This window comes from Rana temporaria, chromosome 5 (genome assembly GCF_905171775.1).
Source record: "Rana temporaria chromosome 5, aRanTem1.1, whole genome shotgun sequence".
Taxonomy (NCBI): domain Eukaryota; kingdom Metazoa; phylum Chordata; class Amphibia; order Anura; family Ranidae; genus Rana; species Rana temporaria.
The window spans coordinates 8986270-9008528 of NC_053493.1; the positions used below are offsets into that span (position 1 = coordinate 8986270).

The following is a 22259-nucleotide window of genomic DNA, read 5'->3' on the forward strand; positions in this document are numbered from 1 at the left end:
AAGAAAGCTCTATTTGTGGGGAAAAAAGGACGCAAATTTTGTTTGGGAGCCACGTCGCACGACTGCGCAATTGTCAGTTAAAGCGACGCAGCGCCGAATTGTAAAAAGGGGCCTGGTCATTGACCACCATAATGGTCCGGGGCTGAAGTGGTTAAAAGGTTACAGAAAAATAAATGTGAAACCCGACGGCCCAAAATCCTGGAAAATCTGAACAGATTTCTCCTCTCAGTTTCTAACACGTCATTCCTTCTTTTCAGATTTCCACCTTGTCACATAACAGGTCCGGGCAGAAGAACAAGTCTGCCCCCCGTCTCCAGTATTGGTTTCTCCCATAGATACGGGGCCAGATTCAGGAACATCAGCGGATCTTTGGTCCGGCGCAGTGCATCTTTTTTACACTACGCCGGACCAGCGTGGAGAGGCAGGTAGGGTATTCACAAAGCACTTGTGCCTAACTTTGCACCGGCCTAACTTAATTTCCTCGGCGTAAGTGGAAGTGGGTGTGACCTTATGCAAATGATGTTCTGAACGTGGAGCAGTGATTTACGCCCGGCGTATCTTGAACGGAGCATGCTCAGTACGTTCGTTCCCTTCTGAGCATGCTCACAACTATGCCGGCCCAACTTACAGAGATACGCCGGCCCAACTTACGCCCAGCCGATGCAAATGTACATCCAGTTTTATTCCCCCCCCAGGGAAGGTACATTTGCTGTGAGATGGCTACTCCCGTTCCCCACAGGCAGAGGAGGAAAAAAAACTTTAACACCCAGGAGATGTCAGCCCTCATAACAGCAATGGAGACTTATGACCAGGGCCACCATCAGGGGGGTACAGGCAGTACACCTGTAAGGGGCCCGGGGGTCCCCAGGGGCCCAGATAGGAACCCCCCTTTTTTTAAAAAAAAAATATATATATTTTTTTAATATATTTGTAATTATATTTTTTTGATGGACAAGAAGGCCTGGCTTGCAGTCTCTGCTCTAATTCATTTCAAAGGTGTTCTATCGAGTTGAGGTCAGGACTCTGTGCAGGCCAGTCAAGTTCCTCCACCCCAAACTTGCTCATCCATGTCTTTATGGACCTTGCTTTGTGCACTGGTGAGCAGTCATGTTGGAACAGGAAGGGGCCGTCCCCAAACTGTTCCCACAGAGTTGGGAGCATGAAAGTGTCCAAAATGTCTTGGTATGCTGACGCCTTAAGAGTTCCCTTCAATGGAACTAAGGGGCCAACCCAACCCCTGAAAAACAACCCCCCACCATAATCCCCCCTTTCATCAAATGATTTGGACCAGTCCACAAAGCAAGGACCATAAAGACATAAATGAGTGAGTTTGGGGTGGAGGAACTGGACTGGCCTGCACAGAGTCCTGACCTCAACACCTTTGGGATCGAATATTCCGATGGACGTGTTTTGTCGTATAATCAAACTGTCTGTACGCTCCATCGGACAAAAGAGCAGAAAAACTACGTAGTTTCGTGAATGTTGGCTGAAAAAGTTCTGCCGTCTGTATGCAGAACAAGTTCACGGCCAGTGCCTTTCGGACAAAAATATATATATATAATTATTATTATTATCATTATTATTATTATTATTAAAGGGCCCAGAGGTCCCGGATGGAAAGCCCCCTTTATTTGGTAATTTATTTTTATAAAAAAAAGGGGGGTTGCCATCTGGGGCCCTGGTGGCCTCCGGACCTTTAAGGGGGTTCCCATCCGGGCCCTCTCCAGCTGACTTGAGCAAGTCTGGTGCAAAGTTACCCCTGCTTTATAAAGGGTAACTTTCCGCTGCAAACCAGAGTTACACGCACCGGGAGTAGCCTGCGCCGGCAATTCGTAATTTGCTGAATCGGACCAACTCCCTCATTTGCATATTTAAAATAGAAAAACCAGGGCCGCGCTAGTTCAGACCAGCGTAAATGGGCGCCCACGCCGCACCGGCGTGGAAAGGTCCAAACGAAAAAAAAAATCTACGTTACGGCGTAATATTGTTTGCTGAATACGGCGCGGAAATACGCCGGCGCAAATTGGCATTTACGCCGCGCATCTCAGTCTACACCGGCGGAAATTGTTCCTGAATCTACCCCACGGAGTAGGTGAAGGTTTTCCCCCATCAATCCTAGACAGCTACACTAAATTTCCAAAAGTATTGGGACGCCTGCCTTTACACGCACATGAACTTTAATGGCATCCCAGTCTTATAGCCAGATTCACGTAGGCGGGCGCAACGTTAGGCAGGCGTAGCGTATGGGATATACACTACGCCGCCGTAAGTCAGGGAGGCAAGTGCTGTATTCACAAAGCACTTGCCTCCTAAGTTACGGCGGCGTAGCGTAAATGGGCCGGCCTAAGCGCGCCTAATTCAAATGTGGAACAGGGGGGCGTGTTTTATGTTAATGACTGGTGACCCGACGTGATTGGCGTTTTTAACGAACGGCGCATGCGCCATCCGTGGACATATCCCAGTGTGCACTGCTCCAAAGTACGCCGTTTCGACGTGAACGTAAATTACGTCCAGCCCGATTCGCGTACAGCTTACACAAACAACGTAAAAAGATAGGCCTGTTCCCACGTCCATACCTTGCATGGGCTGCGCCAACTAGGGAGCAGCTTTATCTTTACGCCGGCGTATCTCTTAGGTAAACGGCGTAACTAATTGCGCCGGGCGCACGTACGTTTCTGAATCGGCGTTTCTAGTCATTTGCATATTCTACGCTGAACTCAACGGAAGCGCCACCTAGCGGCCAGCGTAAATATTGCACCCTAAGATACGACGGCGTAGGAGACTTACGCCGCTCGTATCTTAGCCTAATTTAAGCGTATCTGGTTTCCAGAATACGCTTAAATTTACGACGGCGTATCTACTGATACGCCGGCGTAACTCTTTGTGAATCTAGTTATTAGTCCGTAGGGTTCAATATTGAGTTGGCTCCGCCCTTTGCAGCTATAACAGCTTCAACTCTTCTGGGAAGGCCGTCCACAAGGTTTAGGAGGGTGTCTATGGGAAGGTTTGACCATTCTTCCAGAAGAGCATTTGTGAGGTCAGGCACTGATGTTGGATGAGAAGGCCTGGCTCACAGTCTCATTCATCCCAAAGATGTTCTATCGGGTTGAGGTCAGGACTCTGTGCTGGCCAGTCAAGTTCCTCCACCCCAAACTCGCTCATCCATGTCTTTATGGACCTTGCTTTGTGCTCTCGTGGGCAGTCATGTTGGACCAGGAAGGGGCCGTCCCCCAAAACTCCTCCCACAAAGTTGGGAGCATGAAATTGTCCAAAATGTCTTGGTATGCCGACGCCTTAAGAGTTCCCTTCACTGGAACTAAGGGGCCAACCCAACCCCTGAAAAATAACCCCCCACATCATAATCCCCCCCTCCCCCAAATGATTTGGACCAGTGCACAAAGCAAGGTCCATAAAGACGTGGGGTAGATTCAGAGAGCAATTACGCCTGCGTATCCATAGATACGCCGCGTAATTGCTAAGTAGCGCCGGCGTATCTACTTTCTGTATTCAGAAAGCTAGATACGCCGACTGTAGCCTAATATACGACTGGCATAAGTCTCTTACGCCGTCGTATCTCAGGGTGCATTCTCACGCTGGCCGCTAGGTGGCGCTCCCATAGATGTCAGCGTAGAGTATGCAAATTTCATACTTACGCCGATTCACGAACGTACGTGCGCCCGGCGGTAGTTTTTTACGTTGTTTGCGTACGTCGTTTTCGTCGTAAGGCTGCTCCTGCTATTAGGAGGCGCAGCCAATGTTAAGTATGGAGGTCGTTCCTACGTCGCGATTTGAAATTTTTACGTCGTTTACGTAAGTCGTCCGTGAATGGCGCTGGACGCCATTTACGTTCACGTCTATACCAATGACGTCCTTGCGACGTCAATTACCGCAATGCACGTTGGGAAATTTTAGGGACGGCGCATGCGCAGTACGTTTGGCGCGGGAACGCGCCTAATTTAAATGATCCACGCCCCCTACGGGATCATTTGAATTACGCGCGCTTACGCCGGCCCCTTTTACGCTACGCCGGCCCCTTTTACGCTATGCCGCCGCAACTTTACAGGCAAGTGCTTTGTGAATCAAGCACTTGCCAGTAAAACTTGCGGCCGCGTCACGTAAATGTCATACGTTACGCCGCCACAGTTTTGCGCGCCCCTACCTGAATCCACCCCACGGATGAGAGAGTTTGGGGTGGAGCCCATAAGCTATAGCCACACCCTCAATTAAAAAAAAAAATACAAAAATAAAATAGAACTGCGTCTAAAAAGGAATTGCTCCTCTGTTTATTGTATCACAAAAGAGTAAAGTGGGGAGAGCGTTCCAAGCATGCAATACCCCCTCACATCAGCAACGGTATCCAAAACGTATGATAACACACTGCAATGGGAGGTTACGGCTGGGTTCAGACTGCCGTACAAAGCGGGTCACAGCAGGGGGTCCGGTGTGTCCCGTTCACCGTTTCAGGTCTGATTTTGGCTGAGTTTGGACCTGAAATGTACCAGAAGCCACCGGACCCCTCTGCAATTCACACCGGAGCTGCTCCGGAGATATATGAACCGCCTACATAGAGAGCCAGTCACAATCTTGGAAATGCAAATTGGCGGCGGGGTGTGCCGATCCTGACCTCCCTGGGGTCTAAGCAAAATTAGGGGGGGGGGCTGCCGAAAATTTCATCTCACATTAAAGTTGAGAAGCGGGGGGGGGGGGGGGGCGCTGACGACGGTGAAGGGGGGGAGGGGGTGTTCTGCTGTCAAAAATGACATCTTACATTGAGGGGCCGAAAGTTACTTCTTACCAGGCGGGGCTTCTAGTAATTTGGGGGGCCCTCCGCAGCTTTGCAGGCTTGCGGCTTGCATAGTGAGCCTATGGGGCGGATCGGCACTGGCGGCGGGGAAACCCAACCTTTAAGGGTAAGTTCACCTTTTCATCAAAAATGTGTTGGTTGCAGCTGCCGATCGGTCATTAGAGTGACCTCTGTTAATTGGTAATGGACATAGATGGATCGAAATTTGGCCAGTCCCTGCTAAACCGGCTGAGATTCAATCCATTTATGGGCATCTTAACCTGTTGGCACCGGCACACCTCCCAGCCCGGGAAGAGGTTTTGAATTCCCGGGAGGCAGGATTTATGATCATGTGACTGCCGTGATTGGCTGTCATGGCGGTCACATGGTTGGAAGGCTTTCCATTGCATTAGGTTGTGCACCCGAAGGCTTCAACACGCACGCCTCTTTCTACGGCCTCAGCTGCACGGGCAGTGGGTGGATGGGAAGTGCTCTGTGCTGAGCGGCTTCCTGTTCATTCACAAACTGAACAGTGGCGGTGCGTCCATAGAGGGCGCCGGAGCGCCGCCCCCTCTCGCTCCCGCACCGCCAATGAAATACAATACATAGATTCATGTATTGCATGAATCTATCTTTGTTGCTGCCGCCCACTTTTCAGATGGCCGGCCCCCTGGTGAGCCCCGGCCATCTGAATAACGGCAGCTGGTTGGCTTTGGAAGTGCCCATCGGAGCCAGAGCGGCTCTCAGGCTGTAGCGCTGTCCTTCTTTTAATAAAGGCGACAATTTGTTCGGAGTGCGGCTGTCCAGAGACAATTTTTGTTCCTGCTCAGCAAATTCCGCCGCGTTCCATTCTGCACAGTGGGGTAGATTCAGAAAGAATTTACACCGGCGTATCTATTGATACGCCGCGTAAATTCAAATCTACGCCGGCGTATCTTCTTTCTGTATTCAGAAAGCTTGATACGCCGACATTAGCCTAAGATACGACTGGCATAAGTTTCTTACGCCGTCGTATCTTAGGGTGCATTCTCACGCTGGCCGCTAGGTGGCGCTTCCGTTGTTTTCGGCGTAGAGTATGCAAATTACCTAGATACGCCGATTCACAAACGTACGTGCGCCCGGCGGTAGTTTTTTACGTCGCTTGCGTAAGGCTTTTTACGGCGTAACGTTGCTCCTGCTTCTATGAGGCGCACGCAATGTTAAGTATGGACGTCGTTCCCGCTTCGATTTTAATTTTTTTTACATCGTTTGCGTAAGTCGTTCGCGAATAGGGCTTGACGTCATTTACGTTCACGTCGAAACCAATACGTCGTTGCGGCGTACTCGGGAGCAATGCACACTGGGATATGTACACGGACGGCGCATGCGCCGTTCGTACAAAACGTCAATCACGTCAGGTCATCATCGATTTACATAAACCACGCCCCCCCCTTCCACATTTGAATACTGCGCGCTTACGCCGGCTCCATTTACGCTACGCCGCCGCAACTTACGGAGCAAGTGCTTTGTGAATACTGCACTTGCTCCTGTAAGTTGCGGCGGCGTAGTGTAAATACGATACGCTGCGCCGCCGTAACAATAAGCGCAGCTACCTGAATCCACCCCAGTGTATGGTCAGCTTTTAATTTCAATCATTCAGTTAAAAAAAAATGAGGATTGTTTTTTTTTTATTTGGAAACTTCTAAAAAAAACTTATAGTAAAAAAAAAAAAATCTCCATCTTTCGCCTTCAATTTTTTTCTGCGCTTTGGTCAAGAAAGGTCACCCCATTTGTTTCCAAAGTTGCATGAACTTATCAAAAAACATTTTGTGTATGGCCGGCTTTATTCGTGTCACCTGATGTACAATTTCACTTATCAGCTGGTCTGATGTCATTCTGATTTTCAGATTGTGGAGGAGTCACCGCCATTGTTCTCAGAGGTGACAGTTTCTACGACAACTAACTGTCCTTCCATACAGAACAATGACTCCAAATTACAGGTCTGCTGTCTCCAGGTGTCCTCTGGATGTCAGAGAACGAGGAGTGACCGGCATTAGTTTTCATGGAAACTGCTTCACCACCCCATACACACACAGACCTTAGTATATAAGAGGACGGGGACAACCTGGAGGACACACTCATCTCCGACTCACAATGGCGTCCACCACAGGTCTACTCCTCGTCATCGCACTCTGCGTGGGTTCAGGTAAGTCCAGAAAATATTATCGTTATGGGATCTCTCTGATGGGACTTATGCCGCATACAGACGATCGGACATTCCGACAACTAAACCGTGGATTTTTTTTCCGACGGAATGTTGGCTCAAACTTGTCTTGCATACAAACGGTCACACAAATGTTGTCGGAAATTCCGAAACGCCAAGAACGCGGTGACGTACAAGACGTACGACGGCGCTATTAAAGGGAAGTTCACCACCAGTCGTGTTTTAGTAGAAGTTTGGCGAGAGACGATTTGCCCTTTTTAGCCTTGCGCTTTTCAGTCCGTTACAGCGTGACGAATGTTCTATCTCTGTTACGAACGCTAGTCTTACCAGACCGTGCGCTCTCGTCCTCGTACTTAAAGCGGAGGTTCACACAAAAAGTGAACCTCTGCTTTGTGGATCCCTCCCCCCAGGGCCGATCCTAGGCAGGGTGCGTGGGGTGCTCTGCACCCAGGCGCCGAAGCTTCAAAGTGCTCCCCTCCCCCGTGTCTGTGTCCAGAGGCGGAGCGCATGTAGCGGGTGCTGCGGTTCCCCATCCCGCTTGCTCTCTCCAATGGCAACTGACAAGAGCGCATACCTCCCGCTGTCCCCGGAATCTGGGTTGGGTACCGCAGCAGAGCCTAGTACCGGAACACGTTCTGGTACTAAGCTCCACTAATTAATTCTGTCCGGTGTGCGTGGAGTAGTCTCCTGTCTGCCCCGCCCCCTCTGCGTGTGTCGGCTCTTCTCCCATAGGCGGTGTGATGAGAGTCTTCTGGGTTGGCCGGAGCTGCTGCCAATCATCCCGTGCACTCCCAGAAATGCTCTCCGAGTGCCAACCTCCAAGCAACCAAAGATGCCATGTATGCCTTACCCCCTGTAATGTGCTTCTACTCCCAGCGTGCCCGAGCTACAGGGATCTATTGTACAGGTACTGATCTATGAGGGCACCTGCTGTGAGGGGGCTCTGATGGTTCGAAACCTGCTGTGGGGGGGCTCTGATGGTCGAAACCTGCTGGGGGGTGGCTCTGATGGGGGACACCTGCTGTGGGGTGGCTCTGATGGGGGACACCTGCTGTGGGGTGGCTCTGATGGGGGACACCGGCTGGGGGGTGGCTCTGATGGGGGACACCTGCTGTGGGGTGGCTCTGATGGGGGACACCTGCTGTGGGGTGGCTCTGATGGGGGACACCTGCTGTGGGGTGGCTCTGATGGGGAACACCTGCTGTGGGGGGGCTCTGATGGGGGACACCTGCTGTGGGGTGGCTCTGATGGGGGACACCTGCTGTGGGGTGGCTCTGATGGGGGACACCTGCTGTGGGGGGGCTCTGATGGGGGACACCTGCTGTAAGGTGGCTCTGATGGGGGACACCTGCTGTGGGGTGGCTCTGATGGGGGACACCTGCTGTGGGGTGGCTCTGATGGTCGACACCTGCTGTGGGGAGGCTCTGATGGGGGACACCTGCTGTGGGGGGGCTCTGATGGAGGACACGAGCTGTGGGGGGCTCTGATGGGGGACACCTGCTGGGGGGGCTCTGATGGGGGACACGTTTGTAAAGGGGAGGAGTTAGTAAGATAACCATGCCCATGTAGGGGTGCCAGCAATATTTCTGCACCCAGGCGTCTGTGACCCTAGGATCGGCCCTGCCCCCCCCCCCCCCCTCCGGTGACACATTTGGCACCTTTCAGGGGGAGGGGGGGTGCAGATACCTGTCTGAGACAGGTATTTGCACCATATCCGGGTTCGAATCCCCGCGGGGAATCCAGCCGGTGACATCACTCCCCCCGCTGTCTTCTGGGAAACACTGTTCCCAGGAGAGAGCGGGGACCAGTGACGAAGTCCAACGGAGCTTACAGACGTTGGGAGTTTCCGACCAAAAGCTCCCATCAGACTTTTCTTGTTGGAAATTCCGATCGTGTGTACGCGGCATTAGAATAGGTATTATTTACCTTATACTGTACCACCTTTGCCTTAATAAAGACCAACCTTGTTGTTAAAAAAAAAAAAAAAAGAATAGGTATTATTATAAAAAAGAACAATGTTTTGCAACAACAAGATTACACTCCCTAAAAGATACAAATACAAGTGAAACATAACGATACGTTTGGGAAAGGAATAGAAATACAAAGTATCCATTGTGTGGAAATCTCTGCAAATCGAATGTCGCAGTGCGGCTTTAACCTCTTCCATACCGCGCCTATTCCGGCACTTCTTTCCTTTTTTTTGCTAGAAAATTACTCAGAACCCTCAAACATTATATATGTTTTTTTTAGCAGACACCCTAGGGAATAAAATGTCGGTCATTGCAACTTTTTATCTTGTACGGTATTTGCGCAATCATTTTTCAAACGCCTTTTTTGGGAATTAAAAAAACAGTAAAGTTGGCCCAATTTTTTTGCATAATGTGAAGGATGATGTTACGCCAAGTAAATAGATACCCAACATGTCACGCTTTATAATCGCACGCACTCGTGGAATGGCGACACACTACGGTACCTAAAAATCTCCATAGGCGCCGCTTTAAACTTTTTTTTACGGTTACCGGGTTAGAGTTACAGAGGAGGTCTAGTGCTAGAATTACTGTTCTCGCTCTGGCGATCGCGGCGATACCTCACATGTGTGATTTGAACACCGTTTTCATATGCAGGCGCGACTTCAGTATGCGTTTTCTTTGTTGTGCAAGCTCGCGGGGAGGGGGGCGCTTTAAAAATTTTTCTTTTTTTTTCTTTAAAATTGCGCACGCTCGTGGAATGGCGCCAAATTTCGGTACTTAAAAAAATCCCCATAGGTGACGTTTTAATTTTTCAAATGCTTTTTTTTTTGGAAAACAGTTTCATGAATTAAAAATTAACAAAACAGTAAAGTTAGCCCAATTTTTTTTTAGGGAATAAAATGGCGGTCATTGCAACTTTTTATCTTGTACGGTATTTGCGAAATCATTTTTCAAATGCCTTTTTTTGGAAAAGAAATAACTGTTTCATGAATTAAAAAAATGAACAAAAAACAGTAAAGTTAGCCCAATTTTTTTGTATAATGTGAAAGATGATGTTACGCCGAGTAAATAGATACCCAACATGTCACGCTTTAAAATTGTGCACGCTCGTGGAATGTCGCCAAACTGTGGTACTTAAAAAAAATCCCCATAGGTGACGTTTTAATTTTTCAAATGCCTTTTTTTATTTATTTTTTGGAAAACAGTTTAATGAATTAAAAATTAACAAAACAGTAAAGTTAGCCCAATTTTTTTTAGGGAATAAAATGGCGGTCATTGCAACTTTTTATCTTGTACGGTATTTGCGCAATAATTTTTCAAATGCCTTTTTTGGGGGGAAAAAAAAAAGTTTCATGAATTAAAAAAATGAACAAAAAACAGTAAAGTTAGCCCAATTTTTTTGTATAATGTAAAAGATGACATTACGCCGAGTAAATAGATACCTAACACGTCACGCTTTAAAATTGCGCACACTCACGGAATGGCGCCAAACTTTGGTACTTAAAAATCTCCATAGGCGACGCTTTAATTTTTTTAGAGATTACCAGTTTAGAGTTACAGAGGAGGTCTTGTGCTGGAATTGTTGCTCTTACGCACGCGGCGATACCTCACATGTGTGGTTTGAACGGTGTGTACATATGTGGGTGGGACTTACGTGTGTGTTCGCATCTGAGCGTGAGCTACCGGGGACAGGGGCGTTTTAAATTCTTTTTTTTTATTATTATGTTTTTTATTTAACTTTTTTTTTTTTACACTTTTTTTTTACGTTTTTTTTTTTTTTTTTTTACACTTTTATTCCTATTACAGTAAAACCTTGGTTTGAGAGTAACTTGGTTTGAGAGCGTTTTGTAAGACAAGCAAAATGTTTTAATACATTTTTCCTTGATATACAAGCGATGTCTTGATATAAGAGTAGCGTCATGTCACCACTGAGTATAAAAGAGAAGAGAGGAGCCTCTAAGTGTAGCAATATGGTTACATTTAACCACTTAAGCCCCGGACCTTTAGGCAGGTAAAGGACCCGGCCAGTTTTTGCGATTCGGCACTGCGTCGCTTTAACTGACAATTGCGTGGTCGTGCGACGTGGCTCCCAAACAAAATTGGCGTCCTTTTTCCCCACAAATAGAGCTTTCTTTTTTAGTGGTATTTGATCACCTCTGCGGTTTTTATTTTTTGCGCCGTAAACAAAAATAGAGCGACAATTTTGAATAAATTCAATATTTTTTACTTTTTGCTATAATAAATATCCTCCAAAAATTTATAAAAACGTTTTTTTCCTCAGTTTAGGCCGATACGTATTCTTCTACCTATTTTTGGTAAAAAAAAATTGCAATAAGCGTTTATCGGTTGGTTTGCGCAAAATTTATAGCATCTACAAAATAGGGGGTAGTTTTATTGCATTTTTATTAATTATTTATATTTTTACTACTAATGGCGGCGATCAGCGATTTTTTTCGTGACTGCGACATTATGGCGGACACTTCGGACAATTTTGACACATTTTTGGGACCATTGTAATTTTCGCAGTAAAAAATGCATTAAAAATGCATTGTTTTCTGTGAAAATGACAATTGCAGTTTAGGAGTTAACCACAGGGAGGCGCTGAAGGGGTTAAGTGTGACATCATCTGTTTCTAACTGTCGGGGGGCGGGGCTGGACGTGTGACATCATTGATCGTGTTTCCCAATATTAGGGGAACACGCGATCAATGACGGCGCCACAGTGAAGAACTGGGAAGCTGTGTTTACACTCACCTCTCCCCGTTCTTCAGCTCCGGGACCGATCGCGGGACTCCAGTGGCGATCGGGTCTGCGGGTCCCGCGGTCACGGAGATCTCTCGATAAAGAGTACCTGTCATGGCCCATGCTTTTACATGTTCAAAGCCAGAAGGCCATGTAGGGGCCAGGAGTGGGGGTCAAGGGTGGGTCAAAGGGGGCCCCCCCAAAGGTAGAGGGTATGGGGCCCCATGACTTTCCTGAGCCCTGTCTCTCTGATTAGCTAGGACTAAACCAACTAGCACGAAACAAGAGGGGAGGACAGAGGAAGAAGCCAAAATCACACTAAAGTGGAACCTCGGTTTACGAGTGACGCGGTTAACGAGCATTTTGAAAGACGAGCAACTTTAAAAAAAAAAAACCTCTGCAAATGCAAATGGGGTGTGCAGTACCGCATTTGGCCATAAGTGCGGGGGCGCCGGTGACACTCGGAACGGTTCAAAGCCGTTCGGAAATCCTCGGAAATCACTCAAAAATACTCGGAAATACTCAGTTCCTGGGTGTTTTTGAGCCTTTCTGAGGGTTTCGGAGGTCAGCAGAGCTGTCCCCGAGCTTTACCAATGCTCTCTGGCACCCCCCCCCCACACCTCTGGCCAAATGCGGTATTGCATGCCATTGAAGTCAATGCGGAACAAATTATTTAAGTTTCCATTGACTTCTATGGGGAAATTTGCTTTGATATGAGAGCGCTTTGGATTACGAGCGTTCTCCTGGAACGGATTATACTCGTAATCCGAGGTTCCACTGTATTTCTGAGGCTCTCCAGCGCCCCCCCACCTCTGGCTACATGCGGTATTGCATACCATTGAAGTCAATGCGGAACAAATTGTCTTTGTTTACATTGGGGTGGATTCAGTAAGCAATTGCGTCTGCGTATCCATAGATACGCAGCGTAATTGCTAAGTAGCGCCGGCGTATCGACTTAATGTATTCAGAAAGCTCGATACGCCGACGGCAGCCTAAGATACGACTGGTATAAGGCTCTTGTGCCAGTCGTATCGTAGGCTGCATTCTTACGATGGCCGCTAGGTGGCGTTCCCGTAGTGGTCAGCGTAGAGTATGCAAATTGCATACTCACGCCGATTCACAACCGTACGCGCGCCCTGCGTTCGCATTTTACGTCGTTTGCGTTGGTCGGTTTCTGCGTAAGGCTGCTCCTGCTATTAGCAGGGGCAGCCAATGCTAAGTATACCCGTCGTTCCCGCGTCGCGATTTTTAAAAATTACGTCGTTTGCGTAAGTGAATCGTGAATGGCGCTGGACGCCATTTACGTTCACGTTGAAGCAAATGACGTCCTTACGACGTCATTTACCGCAATGCACGTCGGGAAAGTTTCCCGACGGAGCATGCGCACTACGTTCGGCCGCGGGAACGCGCCTAATTTAAATGATCCACGGGATCATTTAAATTACGCGCCCTTACGCCGGCCATTTTTGTACGGAGCGCCCGCGCAAATTACGGAGCTACTGCTTCGTGAATGAAGCGTAGCGCAGGTAATTTACGGAGGCGTAGCGTTAAAACGGTACGCTGCGCCTCCGTAAGAGTGCGCAGTCCTACCTGAATCTAGGCCATTGACTTCTATTGGGGATTATGCTCGTAATCAGGGGTTCCACTCTATTTCTGAGGCTCTCCAGCGCCCCCCCCCCACCTCTGGCTACATGCGGTATTGCATGCCATTGAAGTCAATGCAGAAGAAATTATCTTCGTTTCCATTGACTTCTATGGGGATTATGCTCGTAATCTGAGGTTCCACTCTATTTCTGAGGCTCTCCAGTGCCCCCCCCCATTCTCTGGCTACATACGGTATTGCATGCCATTGAAGTCAATGCGGAACAAATTATCTTTGTTTCTATTGACTTCTAGGAGAATTATGCTTGTAATCAGAGGTTCCACTGTATTTCTGAGGCTCTCCAGCGCCCCCACCTCTGGCTACATGCGGTATTGCATGCCATTGAAGTCAATGCGGAACAAATTATTTTACTTTCTATTGACTTCTATGGGGAAATTCGCTTTGATATGCGAGTGCTTTGCTGTGCTTTCTCCTGGAACGGATTATGCTCGTAATCCGAGGTTCCACTGTATTTCTGAGGCTCTCCAGCGCCCCCCCACCTCTGGCTACATGCGGTATTGCATGCCATTGAAGTCAATGCAGAACAAATTATCTTTGTTTTCATTGACTTCTATGGGGATTATACTCGTAATCAGAGGTTCTACTGTATTTCTGAGGCTCTCCAGCGCCCCCCCCCCCCCCCACTTCTGGCTACATACGGTATTACATGCCATTGAAGTCAATGTGGAACAAATTATCTTTGTTTCCATTGACTTCTATGGGGATTTTGCTCGTAATCAGAGATTCCACTGTATTTCTGAGGCTCTCCAGCGCCCCCCCACCTCTGGCTACATGCGGTATTGCATGCCATTGAAGTCAATGCAGAACAAATTATCTTTGTTTTCATTGACTTCTATGGGGATTTTGCTCGTAGTCAGAGGTTCCACTGTATTTCTGAGGCTCTCCAGCGCCCCCCCCACCTCTGGCTACATGCGGTATTACATGCCATTGAAGTCAATGTGGAACAAATTATCTTTGTTTCCATTGACTTCTATGGGGATTTTGCTCGTAATCAGAGATTCCACTGTATATCCAACTCTTTGAATATCTGTGAGTGATCAGGAACAGCGATGCTGAGAATATACAATCTGAATATATTGTGTTTCTTTTACAGCTTTATCACTAAAATGTTACACCTGCAACGCCCAGAGCACCAACACAAACTGCATGACTGCGACTAACTGCTCCGCCACCGACACCAACTGCATGACCTCCGTCTTTGCTGGAGGAATTGGTAAGATAATAACTGGACTGGGGAGGTCCTATGTCTACTGAGATCTACCGTCTATCTCCATGTCTCCTGATCTACATTTAGGAGAAATTTCATAAAGGGTCTATTATTAATAAAAAAATTGCTGCATAAATGTCTCAGGATTCATATAACAGTCACACGTAATCCCCCATGTATTTTTCCTATTATTGTCGGCTCCATCTAGTGGCCTTAATGCATTATTTTCCTGAAATACCTCAAAATCGGGAATAAAATGCATTATGGCCACTAGATGGAGCTGGCGATTATTTGTGGACGTTGTGTGGATGCCAGTGCACTCTTTAAATGGCAATGCAAAGTGGGAGGGTTTGTCTGCTATTACCACTTGACGCGTTTTGCGGCTCGGTTTTTAAACCCACGTTTTTGTATGTGTTTTTTTTTTTGCATGGGTGGAAGGTGATTTGGGGCAGGGGGTGGTTGGTTGTAGGGGGGCTTATCGGAATATGGAAGCCCCCATTAACAAGGTGGGGCCTTATGTGAATGAGTAATGGGGCTTACAGATTTCGATAAGCCGTCAGATGCCCAGGGTTGTGGGGGGAAGAGGCCCTTGACCCCATGGGCAGAGCCCCCCTGCCCCAAGGCACGCCACCCCCCATGTTGAGTGAGTGAGTGAGTGAAAAACTTATATAGCGCTACACATGCGAACTGAATCGCCTCTGGGCGTGTTGAGGGCATGTGGCCTGGTATGGTCAGGCACTCCCTTTCCTGACCTGCTGGGCTACAATGCTTGGATAAGGATCTGGTATGCATTGGGGGGGTCCACTTTTTTTCTTGGGGGGGCCTTGGGGTCTGGTGTTGATTTGGAGGGGAACCCCCACGCAAAAAAATGCTGCAAGGACCCCCCCCAAAATCCATAACAGACCCTTATTCGAGCATGCAGATCAGAAAAGGGTGGGGGTGAGCGAGCACCTAAACCATACGAGGCCACATGCCCTCAACATGGGTGGGGGTGGGGGGGGTGGTTATGGGTTTGGGGGGCTTATCGGAATATGGAAGCCCCCATTAACAAGGGGGGTCTAAGGTTTTCCAAGTTCAGCCGAGCTGTCCTCAGGCCTTTCCAATCGTTTCCGAGGCTCTCCGGCGCCCCCCACCCACCTCTGGCCACATGCCGTATTGCATGCCATAGAAGTCAATGCGGAACAAATTATCTTCGTTTCCATTGACTTCAATGGGAAAACTCGCTTTGATATGCGAGTGCTTTGGATTACGAGCATTCTCCTGGAAACGGATTATGCTCGTAATCCGAGGTTCCACTGTATAAACCTATTAAGAAAATGTATGGAGGAGATTGGGGGGGCCTGTCTGAACGACTGACCTATTCAAATAGCAGGTTTTCAATGCCTAGACACCATGGTGTTGCCACCAGGGCCGGGACAAGGGGTGGGCAGGAGGAACGGCTGCCCTGGGTGCAATGGTTTATTGCAGGGATGTGGACGCCCTGACCCTAACTCTAAGGGAAGAAAAGGGGCACAGTTTGGTATGGGTGCTGGATGGCCTTGTCCCAGCACTGGTTGCCACCAATCCCTTATCTCATATTCTTTAGAGGCTTGATTGACTCTTGAGGTCTGGAGGCAGGGTAGGACCTAGGTTGTATGCACTGGCTCTACAACCCTACAAGTAGAGGGGGGGGGGGGAGTCGCTACAACCCTACAAGTAGAGGGGGGGGGAGTCTCTACAACCCTACAAGTAGAGGGGGGGTGGGGGAGTCTCTACAACCCTACAAGTAGAGGGGGGGTGGGGGAGTCTCTACAACCCTACAAGTAGAGGGGGGGTGGGGGAGTCTCTACAACCCTACAAGTAGAGGGGGGGGGGGGAGTCTCTACAACCCTACAAGTAGAGGGGGGGGGGAGTCTCTACAACCCTACAAGTAGAGGGGGGGGAGTCGCTACAACCCTACAAGTAGAGGGGGGGGGAGTCTCTACAACCCTACAAGTAGAGGGGGGGGGAGTCTCTACAACCCTACAAGTAGAGGGGGGGGAGTCTCTACAACCCTACAAGTAGTGGGGGGGGGGGGGGAGTCTCTACAACCCTACAAGTAGAGGGGGGTCTCTACAACCCTATAAGTAGAGGGGGGGGAAGTCTCTACAACCCTACAAGTAGAGGGGGGAGAAGTCTCTACAACCCTACAAGTAGAGGGGGGGGAGTCTCTACAACCCTACAAGTAGAGGGGGGGGGAGTCTCTACAACCCTACAAGTAGAGGGGGGGTCTCTACAACCCTACAAGTAGAGGGGGGGAGTCTCTACAACCCTACAAGTAGAGGGGGGGGAGTCTCTACAACCCTACAAGTAGAGGGGGGAGTCTCTACAACCCTACAAGTAGAAGGGGGGGGGAGTCTCTACAACCCTACAAGTAGAGGGGGGAGTCTCTACAACCCTACAAGTAGAGGGGGGGAGTCTCTACAACCCTACAAGTAGAGGGGGGGGGGGGAAGTCTCTACAACCCTACAAGTAGAGGGGGGGAGTCTCTACAACCCTACAAGTGGGGGGGGAGTCTCTACAACCCTACAAGTAGAGGGGGGGAGTCTCTACAACCCTACAAGTAGAGGGGGGGGAGTCTCTACAACCCTACAAGTAGAGGGGGGGAGTCTCTACAACCCTACAAGTAGAGGGGGGGGAGTCTCTACAACCCTACAAGTAGAGGGGGGAGTCATCATTGGCCAATATGTGAGGGTTTCAGATGGTCCCTATTGTCACACCACGCTCTCTCTCTCTCATCCACAGGTAGTCTTTCTGGTGCCAGCATCACCAAGACTTGTACCGCCATCTGCACAGAAACCGGATTCAATGCCGTTGTGGTCTCCACCAAAGTAACCTGCTGTACCACCGATCTCTGCAACACCAGTGGGGCTTCCAGTGTTAAATTTACCTACACCATCCTCGCTGTGGCCCTCGGGTTCCTAGGGGCCCTCATGTCACAGCTGAAGTAAAGCTTGTGTATACTGTACTGTATATTCTTTTTTTGGTAACCAATGAACCATTTCATAGTCATATCACCCCGGGGGGGGGGGGGGGGCACCTTCCATATTTAAATAAGTAAAGCTCTCACCATCTACTGATATAATGGTGGCCTTTGGGTTCCTAGGGGCCCTCATGAGAGATGAGTGTACAATATATGACGTGAATTAGATCTTATTCCTTATGTTGTAACCAATAAACAGTTTATATAGTCTGGACTGGACTTTCTCAACCTTTTTACCACCGAGGAACCCTCAGAATAACTTTCTGGTCCCGGGGAACCCATCTTAACCCTTTCTAGATCTACCATGCATCGTACATTAGTGTGATGGTCAGTGGGAGGAATGCTCCTTAGCAGTGGCCGCTAGTGCTCAAAAGTTTTTTTTGGGGGGGGGGGGGGGTGCAAACTGTGCCCCCCATCAAACGCAGCCACTGTGCCCATGAATTGCTGCCAGTTTGCCCCCTCAAATGATGCCAGTTTGCCCCCCCAAATGCCACCAGTTCAAATGCCGCCAGTTAACCCCATCAAATGATGCCAGTTTGCCCCAAATGATGCCAGTCTGCCCCATCAAATGCTACCTGTTAACCCCATCAAATGATGCCAGTTTGCCCCAAATGATGCCAGTTTGCCCCATCAAATGATGCCAGCTAACCCCATCAAATGCCAGTTTGCCCCATCAAATGCTGCCAATTTGTCCCATCAAAGTGCCGCCAGTTTGCTCCCATCAATTGCCCCCAGTTAACCCCATCAAATGATGCCAGTTTGCCCCAAATTATACCAGTTTGCCCCATCAAATGCCGCCAGTTTGCCCCATCAAATGATGCCAGTTTGCCCTAAATGCCGCCAGTTTGCCCCATCAAAGTGCCGTCAGTTTGCCCCCATCAAATTATGCCAATTTGCCCCAAAGTGCCGCCAGTTTGCCCCCATTAAATGCCCCCAGTTAACCCCATCAAATGATACCAGTTTGCCCCAAATGATGCTAGTTTGCCCCATCAAATGCCACCAGTTAACCCCATCAAATGTTACCAGTTTGCCCCATCAAATGCCAGTTTGCCCCATCAAATGATGCCAGTTTGCCCCATCAAATGATGCCAGTTTGCCCCATCAAATGATGCCAGTTTGCCCCAAATAATGCCAGTTTGCCCCAAATGATGCCAGTTTGCCCCATCAAATGCCGCCAGTTTGCCCCATCAAATGCCGCCAGTTTGTCCCATTAAATTACGCCAGTTTGCCCCATCAAATGACGCCAGTTTGCTGTCCTCCACGCTGCCTTCGAGTCCTCGATGTCTTCTCCCGTCCTCTTCAAGACACTTCAGCCAATCAGGTGACCGGTAACCAGACCCGGTGCACCTACTTGGCTGAGAGGTGGGTCAGTGTTAGACGTCCAGTCCCCCCGCCGCCAATCCGGTGCTTCTCCAGGCTCCCCCGTGCCATCGGGGACCCATAGAAGGAATCGGCCGGCGCCAGATGATGAGGATAGAGATTTCCGGTGACTAGATGGTCACCGGTCATCTCTTTGACTGTCGGAGGCCCGGGTGCGACGTTATGACGTCACGCCCGGGTACCCGGAAGTAAACAAAGCCACAATTGCGGCTGTCGGCATGTGATCGGTGAATTTTTTTTCTCGATCTCCTGCTTTCCAGCCTGGAGGAGAAATGTGGGGTCTTATTGACCATCACTCCATAAAGAGGACCTGTCACAATAGATTCCTATTACAAGGGATGTTTACATTTCTTGTAATAGGAATAAAAGTGATCAATAAAAAAAAAAATGTAAAAAAAAAATAAAAATAAAAAAAAAGGTGTATAAAAAAAAAAAAAATGTAAGTAAAATTAAATTCAAAATTTAAAAACGCCCCTATCCCCCTTAGCTTGCACTCAGAAGCGAACACACAAGTTAGTCCCGCCCACATATGTAAGCGCAGTTCAAACCACACATGTGAGGTATCGCCGCGTGCGTTAGAGCGCCAGCAACAATTCTAGCACCAGACCTCCTCTGAAACTCTAAACTGGTAACCTGTAAAAAAATTAAAGCGTCACCTATGGAGATTTTTAAGTTCTGAAGTTTGGCGCCATTCCATCAGTGTGCGCAATTTTAAAGCGTGACATGTTAGGTATCTATTTACTCGGCGTAACATCATCTTTCACATTATGCAAAAAAATTGGGCTAACTTTACTGTTTTGTTATTTTTTTCATTCATGAAACCGTTTTTTTTTTTTTTCCAAAAAAAGGCGTTTGAAAAATGATTGCGCAAATACCATGCGAGATAAAAAGTTGCAATGGCCGCCATTTTATTCCCTAGGGTGTCTGAGTAATTTCCTATAAAAAAAAAAAGATTTTTACATGAAGGAGAGAAGTGCCAAAATAGGCCCGGTATTGAGGTGGTTAAATAACATACTCTGGGAAAAAGTAATTGGCCCTGTACTATGTGATCGCTGTGGCAAATCGCAGCAATCACATATGTAAACAATGGCTACATGTTGCAGCCAGTGTCCTGTTTCCTCTCACAGTGATCAATACCAGTACAATGCCACTATACCAGTGCAGCCAGTCAGTGTTCCCGATTATCACTGCACTATACCAGTGCAGCCAGTCAGTGTCCCTGATCGTCACCACACTATACCAGTGCAGCCAGTCAGTGTCCCCGATCATCACCGCACTATACCAGTGCAGCCAGTCAGTGTCCCGATCATCATTGCACATACCAGTGCAGCCAGTCAGTGTCCCTGCTCATCACCGCACTATACCAGTGCAGCCAGTCAGTGTCCCCGATCATCACCGCACTATACCAGTGCAGCCACTCAGTGTTCCCGATCATCACCGCACTATACCAGTGCAGCCAGTTAGTGTCCCCGATCATCACCGCACTATACCAGTGCAGCCAGTCAGTGTCCCTGCTCATCACCGCACTATACCAGTGCAGCCAGTCAGTGTCCCCGATCATCACCGCACTATACCAGTGCAGCCAGTCAGTGTCCCCGATCATCACCGCACTATACCAGTGCAGCCAGTGTCCCCGATCATCACCGCACTATACCAGTGCAGCCAGTCAGTGTCCCCGATCATCACCGCACTATACCAGTGCAGCCAGTTAGTGTCCCCGATCATCACCGCACTATACCAGTGCAGCCAGTCAGTGTCCCTGCTCATCACCGCACAATACCAGTGCAGCCAGTCAGTGTCCCCGATCATCACCGCACTATACCAGTGCAGCCAGTCAGTGTCCCTGCTCATCACCGCACTATGCCAGTGCAGCCAGTCAGTGTCCCCGATCGTCACCGCACTATACCAGTGCAGCCAGTCAGTGTCCCTGCTCATCACCGCACTATACCAGTGCAGCCAGTCAGTGTCCCAGATCATCACCGCACTATACCAGTGCAGCCAGTCAGTGTCCCAGATCATCACCGCACTATACCAGTGCAGCCACTCAGTGTTCCCGATCATCATCACCGCACTATACCAGTGCAGCCAGTCAGTGTCCCAGATCATCACCGCACTATACCAGTGCAGCCAGTCAGTGTCCCTGCTCATCACTGCACTATACCAGTGCAGCCAGTCAGTGTCCCGATCATCATTGCACATACCAGTGCAGCCAGTCAGTGTCCCCGATCATCATTGCATATATCAGTGCAGCCAGTCAGTGTCCCCGATCATCATTGCACATACCAGTGCAGCCAGTCAGTGTCCCTGCTCATCACCGCACTATACCAGTGCAGCCAGTCAGTGTCCCTGCTCATCACCGCACTATACCAGTGCAGCCAGTCAGTGTCCCCGCTCATCACCGCACTATGCCAGTGCAGCCAGTCAGTGTCCCCGATCGTCACCGCACTATACCAGTGCAGCCACTCAGTGTTCCCGATCATCATCACCGCACTATACCAGTGCAGCCAGTCCGTGTCCCCGATCATCACCGCACTATACCAGTGCAGCCAGTCAGTGTCCCTGCTCATCACCACACTATACCAGTGCAGCCAGTCAGTGTCCCCGATCATCACCGCACTATACCAGTGCAGCCAGTCAGTGTCCCCGATCATCACCGCACTATACCAGTGCAGCCAGTCAGTGTCCCTGCTCATCATCACCGCACTATACCAGTGCAGCCAGTCAGTGTCCCAGATCTTCACCGCACTATACCAGTGCAGCCAGTCAGTGTCCCCGCTCATCACCGCACAATACCAGTGCAGCCAGTCAGTGTCCCCGATCATCACCGCACTATGCCAGTGCAGCCAGTCAGTGTTCCCGATCATCATCACCGCACTATACCAGTGCAGCCAGTCAGTGTCCCAGATCTTCACCGCACTATACCAGTGCAGCCAGTCAGTGTCCCCGATCATCACCGCACTATACCAGTGCAGCCAGTCAGTGTCCCTGCTCATCACTGCACTATACCAGTGCAGCCAGTCAGTGTCCCCGATCATCACCACACTATACCAGTGCAGCCAGTCAGTGTCCCTGCTCATCACTGCACTATACCAGTGCAGCCAGTCAGTGTCCCGATCATCATTGCACATACCAGTGCAGCCAGTCAGTGTCCCTGCTCATCACCGCACAATACCAGTGCAGCCAGTCAGTGTCCCCGATCATCACCGCACTATACCAGTGCAGCCAGTCAGTGTCCCTGCTCATCACCGCACTATGCCAGTGCAGCCAGTCAGTGTCCCCGATCGTCACCGCACTATACCAGTGCAGCCAGT

General features: G+C 49.2%; 2 protein-coding genes across 2 annotated transcripts in view; both read left to right on the plus strand.

Moving 5' to 3' along the window:
• Window positions 1–22259, plus strand: part of LOC120939780 (lymphocyte antigen 6E-like) — a 440733-nt gene that overhangs the window by 96450 nt on the left and 322024 nt on the right. The window lies entirely within an intron of this gene.
• On the plus strand, window positions 6860–17782 carry LOC120939786 (lymphocyte antigen 6E-like). The gene is made up of 3 exons (XM_040352142.1): window positions 6860–6968; window positions 14454–14573; window positions 17331–17782. The coding sequence occupies exons 1-3, from the start codon at window positions 6917–6919 to the stop codon at window positions 17534–17536; spliced, it is 378 nt and encodes a 125-aa protein (XP_040208076.1). The 5' UTR covers window positions 6860–6916; the 3' UTR covers window positions 17537–17782.

Coding starts and splice junctions, on each gene's coding strand:
- LOC120939786 (XM_040352142.1), top strand. CDS start 6,917: ATGGCGTCCACCACAGGTCTACTCCTCGTCATCGCACTCTGCGTGGGT. Junction 6,969..14,453: donor CGCACTCTGCGTGGGTTCAG/GTAAGTCCAGAA, acceptor TTTCTTTTACAG/CTTTATCACTAAAATGTTAC. Junction 14,574..17,330: donor CGTCTTTGCTGGAGGAATTG/GTAAGATAATAA, acceptor TCTCATCCACAG/GTAGTCTTTCTGGTGCCAGC.